The 8,638-nt window shown below is 28.4% G+C and overlaps 1 protein-coding gene across 1 annotated transcript in view; it reads right to left on the reverse strand.

Moving 5' to 3' along the window:
* Positions 1-8,638, reverse strand: part of LOC111618445 (U5 small nuclear ribonucleoprotein 200 kDa helicase-like) — a 94,966-nt gene that overhangs the window by 69,404 nt on the left and 16,924 nt on the right. The window contains exons 2-3 of the mRNA XM_023359990.1: positions 4,845-5,008; positions 1,891-1,911 (exon numbers count right to left, since the gene is read on the reverse strand). Coding sequence (XP_023215758.1) covers positions 1,891-1,911; positions 4,845-5,008 — 185 coding nt within the window. The remainder of the gene's footprint in view (positions 1-1,890; positions 1,912-4,844; positions 5,009-8,638) is intronic.

Below are 8,638 nucleotides of genomic sequence, written 5' to 3' on the forward strand. Positions count from 1 at the left end.
AACCTTTCTCACTACTACATCTTTTGTTTTTTCTCATCTTTCCCTCCTTTTCCCAAATTTGGGTCTATAATCCTTTGAGTCACAACTCCAGCTTTATTTAGTAATCCTTCCTCATTCACACATTTCCAAGTATTTGAAAATATTTCCTTTCCACTCAAAAATAAAATATGAATAAAGGTTTATGGTTTTGCAAAACTTCTTTTTTGAGTTTATGCCGTTGAAATAGATAAATAATAAAAAAATTAAAACATTTTGTTGGTTTTGTTTACACGTTTATTGGGCCACAGGTTGGACACCCCTAGTGTAGGGCCATTAAGCCACGGACCAGTAATCTGTGAATTCACTTAAGCTGCACAAAAAGCTTGGATTCCAATTTTTTGACACTATGGATCATACAGACTTGGACAGGCCTCTCAAACACTCAAGACAGGTGTGACAGTTGTCATTTTGAATGTCCGTGATTGACGTGCTATGCACTATCGCAGATTAAATATTTAAATGATGGCTTATAACTTCAAAGATGTATTTATAGAAGATTAGTCTTTTATTTATCAATAAACAATAAATTCAAATACAGTATTAATCTGTTTTATCCATGTTGAGTGTCAGCCTTATGGAGGCCGTCATTGTAACCAATTCACACCTTACAATGCTACAAAGTTGGTCCGCAAACCACTCAAGCCGCAGTTAAGCAGTTTGGAACCCAATCACCACGGCTTAATGCCCTACACTGTATATATATATATATATATAGTCAGTCAGTGACTTTTTACTTGGCATGGAGTCACTGCCAGATATTCTACAAATATTCTAATCTAAAGTAATTTTTATGCTTGTTAGCAGATTTTATAAACTGAATTAAAAATTCTATATTTACATTTCTATTTCACACTGTTTCCAATAATTTAATGCATCATAATTTTGAAAGTATAATACATATATTGAAAAATCTTTAGACTCTGTACAGAACATACAAAATTTATACTGTGTCCATAATGTAAATTTTATTTTACAAATCACTCTCAAAATACACTTCTTATGAGGGATTCAACAAATTTATAACCAGACAAAACCAGGTTAGAACAATATAAGAATCATCAAATATCATTAATTTATTTCTGAATTTTTTTTGTGAATTTTAATTAATCATCATTAATTTAATAATCAAATTGTCTTCATATATATTTGTAACTATTTCAAACTAAAAGATACTCTAAATTTTTTAGTACAGGTATACCTCGACTTACATCGTTTGTCAAAAAAGTAAGTACTGTAAGGTCTCTTTTTATGCGGATTTTTTTTATGCGATTTTGAAGTTGTGCGGTTTGTATTTCATCCAAAAATTTCTTGGACAAACATACATATAGGCTTGTTTAGGAAGCCCGCGTATAGACANGAAATAAAAACCTCAGTAATAATTTCTAGTTTAATGTTCACAGCTTGTACTCATCTACAATATCTTCAAGTCTTAAAATTTGTGAGTCTAAGTATCATATATACTAATGTATAAGACAAGAACCAAATTTCAGTCTGTATTCCATGTGTGGTGGCTCTTATTAATTGTACAAAATAAGCACATCTTAAATAACTTAACTTCAGTAATAAATTTTAATGGATCAAAATAAAAATTTAAACTCAAAGAAAATAATAAAATAACATAATACATAAGATAACAATAAATACAAAAATATAAACAATATAATGTAAACAAAGTAAAAGTACATACAACATTGTAGGACTAAGCAAAATTTAGGAGTTTTTACAATGATTTTCATGCTGTCAATAGAGGCAGTGTCCTTGTGATTGATACAGTACCATTTATTTTCTTTATGAATTATATGTATTTTATTCATGTTTGTCATTAGATTATTTATAGTGATGAGATGGTACCTTCCCTTGATTCCATTTCTGCTGAAAACTCCTGATTCTAATTCCTTTAAATACTTTCTAAATTTTAGTTTAGAACTAAACTAAACTTTAGAAAAATTAATGATTTATGTTATGAGCATGGTCCATTGATTAATTAATAAACAAGCTTAATAATGAAAAATGATTGGAAAAACCAGAATCAATATTTCAAAAGAAACCCAAAAATTTTCCATTTATATATGGATATGCATGCTTTTGTTGTGTTCTACACAACAAAAACATGCATAACCATTTATAAATGGAAGCTAAGAATAATATTTTTGTATAGTGCAGCTGATGGGATAGTTTTTTGAATAAAAGGGAATTAACTAATTCCCTTTTATTCAAAAAACTATCTTATGAACTACTCATGCTATCATTGGGGTAGGGAGAAGGTAAATGAGAAGATGCACTTCTTTTTTTCCCAAGCTTATCACAATCAGCATTCATCTTAAATATTTTAATTCCATTGTATTTAACACTAAATGATGTTCAGTAAATGGTGCAATGAGCTGAATAAATATCACCATCATTAAGAGTTAATCAATTTTTGAATTCATCCACTTGAACCCAGATTTCTCTAAATGTATACTTGTGTGAACTTTTCTTCAAAGAAAAAAAATCAGATGAATATTTAGACTTATTCATCTTGAAAAAATCAATTTATAAAACTCAAAATAACAGTAAACTTAGCACAAACAAGTATTTTTACTTAGAATCAAGTGAATTACATTTAAAAATTTAATGTAGTACAGGCATCATGTGTGAATCATAACAACTTTCATAATTTTAACAAGAAAGTCATCTATCCTATTGTTATAAGTAAACTTACTGAATATTAAAAATAATTTTATATAATATTTTTTCAATTAAAATATAATTTTGCTTATATTTTAAACCATTTCACTGACATTTAAATATTTTTGCCAACCACCAGCTTTGATTTAAAATTACCGGTCAAGCTGACTCAATGTCACTCTGTCGCTTTTAAAATGGGAACAGTTAGTATTGACCACGTGCAACTTCTCATTGCACTAACTACATGAAAGAAAAGTCCTCCAAGACAAACATCACCCCATGTATGGGGGTTTCACATACTCTCTGCTTTATCAACACAAAAGTTTCCAATAAACTAATACTTAATCGTTAATATCGTAAATTTAATCTTCAACCAAAACAAATAATGTTATTATTAAATATGGAAGAATCATTTTAGGAATCAGAAACTGTGATGAATTTGCTCAATTTTTCCAATTCTGATTAATTGTCTCATCACTAGTTATTTATATTTTTATTTCTGTTTAGTTTAAATTTTATGCATGTTCTATTTTATTTAGGACGCTTTGTGTTCTTTTTCATTTAGATTTTATATTGTTCCAAATGATGAACACCTAAAAACTTATTCTTTAAAGCTGGAACTTTTTTTCAAAAGATTGATATTAAACTGTCCTTTTTGCATGTTTTTAGCACTTCAGATATAAATGAGAAGCAAATGTTTTCAGTCTCTTTCAGGAATCAGCGTCATTTTATCAAAGCTAAAAACTCTCCAATAAAAAGCTGGTCTCTGAAAAAGGTCGAAAACATTTGCTTCTCATTCATATCTGAAGTGTTAAAAATGTACAAAAAAGGTCAGTTTAATAGCAATGTTTTTCAAGAAGACCTATATGACTAGGTTTGAAAATGTGTTTGGTCCATTAAATTTATTACTAAATAAAATAAATCCCACCTTTATCTATCCAGCAATAAATATGTAATAATATAAAAACATTTTTATATTATTAAATATTTATTGCTGGATAGATAAAGGTGGAATTTATTTTATTTATTCAAATTCCAGTAGATTTTATTTTTGAATTTATTACTACAGTTATTAAAGGTATGCTTATTTCATTCAGTTACTTATCCAGTTTTGGAAATTCTTGTGTGTCTTATTGGTTTTATAAAATGACCCTCCAAAATTCTAAACCTACAGATCAAAATCAAACTTGAGGTTAGGCTACAGCTCCATTTATAATATTATTCAAAATTATAAAAGTAAGAATTTTAAATCTGCTTGTTTTTATGTATTATAATATCATTATTTTTCCATAAACAAGTTATTCTACTATTATTCTATCAAAACACAAATAAAAACTATTCTGATCAACCAGCTCAACCTAAAATATTATTCTGATCAACAGAATAGTATTTTTGCAAGGGCCTATAAATCTGGATTTAGCTAAAGCCAAAATGTATAAAAAGTACTAATTTTCACTAACTGTACTACTATTAAACTAATTATAAAATTAATTATGTCACCTTACTCTGATCATTACAAGTTAGCAATTTACTTCTGTCATCCATTGAATTTTATAAACTGGTTCTAATGTACTACTACAATGCAAATTTTTCAATACTGACAAAGAGACCCTATGGCTTTGGGGAAATGGATTTTGATGAACTTTGGTGTAGAGATAGTACACTATGTGAGTGTACTACCTGTAAAATATTAAAGTGCAACACTCAAATATATTCGAGAAAAACGAACTTAAAGTTTTTTTAGCACTATATATAAGTTATGCTTAAGCATCCCTTGGCTGATTGGTAATGTTCCTGGCTCGTACACTTGAGTGCTTGGGTTCAATTCCCTTCTGTATACTTTTTTTTTTAATTCATAAATACTTATAATGTATTTTTTATTTACTCATTTATTTATTTCTTATTATTTAATTTAATTTCTACTATTCCAAGTCTAATATTTTTACTTTTGTTGACAATAACAGTGCATTCTTGACACTTAGATGGGAAAGTTGACACAAGTGTCAAGAATGCACTTATGTGTTTCCCCAAAGCTGTAGTGTCTCCTTGTGAGTACTGCTAAAGCTTTATTGTTTTTTAAAACTCATAATATTAATTAAAAATAACATCAGTAACATCTTCATTATTAAAATAATTACTTTGCTTTCTTTTCTTCAGATTTTGCAGGTTTTGTTCTCTGATAACGATCCCCCATTCTAGATCCTTCCAACTTCCCAACCAATGATACAACTTCACCAGTAGCTTCATCTCTTGGTCTTCTTTCAATAAGACGTGTATCAGCTTGAAGTACAAGATTTGAATTCTGCAATTTTAAAAAATTAAACTTTAAACATAAAGTAACAAATTTATCAATTAAAATTCTTTATAGGAATTACTACTACAATCAATATTAAATCAAATAAACAAAAAAAATTTTTTTGTTGTGTACACAATGTATAGAATATATAGCTGCCATCAAACATGAATCATATATTAAGATAGATTAATCATAATAACCAAATTTTTAGAAAAATCACTTTAATCAATTAAATATTTTCCATTTTTAAACTTTCAATATTGCATTTTATATTAAGATAGTTTTATTTTATTTAAAAAATGATCTGAAATGTTGAAAGTTTTGAAATTGGAACAATAAATTTAGATTCTAATATATCCAAACAAAAACATCTGATATATAAAAAACTGTACCAAGTAAAAATTATAACAATTTAGACGACAATCAAATTTTTTAATCGGTGCAATTTTTTTATATCTTAAATGTTTTTGTTTGGATATCAAATGTTTTGGTTAATGATTTTTATATAACAGATGTTTAATATTTATATTGTATTACATAGATGTCAGTACATTAATACAATAAAGTCATAAAAACAATGCAGTGTAGAAATGATATTATTTATGCTAAGTTATTTATGTTTATGGATTAACATATTTCAGATTGTATTATATCAAGACCTAAAATGATCATGTACTGAACAGTTTGGTCATTGCTTGATGATAGCTGCCAATTAAACACTTTCAATATGCCATTAGTAAAATCATTATAAAAAGTTTTAATTCACATAAATTTGAGTTTTTGTTACTCAATAACATTTTGAATAAAAATCATTTGTTTCAATTTTATCCTTATTAGCATAAAATTAAGCAATAAAAATAAAATAACTCTATGGGAAACTTCTGTGAACTTTGACCTACTGACCCTAAAGTTTTGCAAGCATCTCACTGATAATGAGTGGGGCTTAAGTTTAAAATTTGAGTATTCTAGACCCAGTAGCTTTTTCTCTACAAGTGTCTGCAATGCCAGATAAAGAAAACCAACAATAACACCGCTTTTTTGGCAATTTTTTCACTTTTCAATTGATTGTATTTTGGCAACTCTTTTATAGAAAAAAATCCAGCAATAAATCATTTAACTTTCCTTGCAACATTTAGTAGTGCCATCTGTTATATTTTATTAAAAAACTTTTTATTTTTAACTATTATAAAATGACAAAAAGCTTAATTTTGATGGTAGGAATAGGTTTTATAAAAAATTGTAAATGCTAATAAGTAAAATCGTCATCAAGTCTAATCCTACTGCAGATACACACAAACCCCTTTACCTTTTACCAAAATTTAATAGCATCTATCTCCTAATAAGCAAACCTCTCTGCAAAATTTCAGAAATTTTCAACAAAAAGCACAGGCATTATTAAGTTTCAAAGAGAGTGAACAAAATCATGCTACTCACCCACCAACAGCCATATATACAAAAACCCCTAATTTATTTATTTATTTTTTGCATTTCTCAATGCTTCAAGGTCCCGAGTCCAAAAATGTAAAAATCTGGGAAGGGGTCATCATCATACTTTCCCTGTTATACATAACAGCCAAGAAAGTAAAAATTTGAAATTTTGCATACTATCCAGGAAGAAAATTATCTTTTGAACAATATACAGTAGAGCATCGATTATCCAACTCAATTGGGGACTCAGGTTGGTCGGATAACTGAAAAAATTGGATAACCAAAAAGAATGAAAAAAATACATCATCAGTATAGTATATCCCATGTAATTAGTATATCGCCATTAACCAACTTTGCGTTGAATTTTCATCAATATTAAGCCTAACAAATTTTTTTTCAAATAATAATCATTGCTGTTGTATTGTTAATTATTTTTAAATTATTTTATTGCTCACAAAACAAACCACCACTCATAATTAGAAAATTAAGTCTCATTTAAATACCTGCCTCCCTTCAATGGTTGAGCTGGCGTTGCCAGCTAAAACACGCAAAAATTTAACAAAAATAATATTAAAGTAGCCAAGACATAGCCAAATATTGTAGTGCCACATCACTAGCGGACATTTGAAATTTGCTGACTAGAACGGTCGGTTAACCGATGTGACGATTAATCGGGGGTTGGATAATCGATGCTCTACTGTATTCTGAATTCTTGTGTGTATATTATATACAGTGTAGGGCAGGGGTGTCCAACCTTTTTGTTTCTCTGGGCCGCATTGGAAGAAGTCAAGGAGTTTTGGGCCACAAGTACTGTACATATAATATATACTTGTGGCCCAATATACAAGTATATTTAAGGATTAACACATCTAGATTATAATAATAAGTATTAAAACTTTATCAAGAAAAAGGATATTTTAAAAATTACTTCTACAGACACTTTCAATTTTTACTTAGAAACAAATGGAATTTTATTTGAAAAACACAAATATTTGTTATATTTGGGTCTCTAATTAATAAAAAGCGACGAAACACCATTTTAAAGTGCATTTTTATTCAACTAATATAATTATAAATAATATGTAGCCCAAAAAGTAGCCAAAGTGCCAAATGATATTTTTTACGTCAAACAAAAAAAGTAGCCACATTTGGTGCAATGTAGCCAAATCTTGCAACGTTGGAAAAAATACTAAATAAAGCTGTAGTTGTGAATCAAAGGATTATAGACCCAAGTGCAGGGAAAGGACAAAAGATAAAAAAGTGAGAAAGGTTGGAAAATTAAGGGTCAACAGAAGCTCTATTTAACCTTTCTCACTACTACATCTTTTGTTTTTTCTCATCTTTCCCTCCTTTTCCCAAATTTGGGTCTATAATCCTTTGAGTCACAACTCCAGCTTTATTTAGTAATCCTTCCTCATTCACACATTTCCAAGTATTTGAAAATATTTCCTTTCCACTCAAAAATAAAATATGAATAAAGGTTTATGGTTTTGCAAAACTTCTTTTTTGAGTTTATGCCGTTGAAATAGATAAATAATAAAAAAATTAAAACATTTTGTTGGTTTTGTTTACACGTTTATTGGGCCACATTGGAACTTGCCTTAGTCCGCGGGTTGGACACCCCTGCTATACAGTATAAATATAGCTAACCGTTGTGACATCATACGTATTAGTTACAATTTTAAAACCTTAAAAATGAAAACTGATTATATTAACCTGTAAATGTACAATTCACGTGGAAATTGTATAAAATTTTTTGAAAAAAATTTTAAATAAGACAAAATTCAATATTAAAATCTGCTTTAGTATCCAATAATTTCAGCGGTTACGTAGGTGTTCTCAACAACTTGGCTACTAAGGTACATAAAAGTGTTGTACAAGTATCTTACATATTTATCTATTATAGTAATGGAATAATTAAATGTTCACGACAATATTAAAAGTCAATGTAATAGAAACAAATAGGAAAAGGAGGCTATAAACAAGCTCCGTAATACTTATTATATTACATGCGACGCTGCGCCCTCAATTATCTGATACCAGTAGCGTGCCGTCATTAGAAGCGTTGGAAGCGCCGCTTCCCTCGTATTCTCTAAAAAATAAATAAATATTAATTTTAATTATATGAAAATAATCGCACAATATTTTATTATAACCGTATTATGTATCTTATTACAAATTTCTATACTACACGTGAAAAAAAAAAAA

Source organism: Centruroides sculpturatus, unplaced genomic scaffold (genome assembly GCF_000671375.1).
Source record: "Centruroides sculpturatus isolate CEXI.00-Female unplaced genomic scaffold, Cexi_2.0 scaffold5, whole genome shotgun sequence".
In the NCBI taxonomy this organism is placed as follows: domain Eukaryota; kingdom Metazoa; phylum Arthropoda; class Arachnida; order Scorpiones; family Buthidae; genus Centruroides; species Centruroides sculpturatus.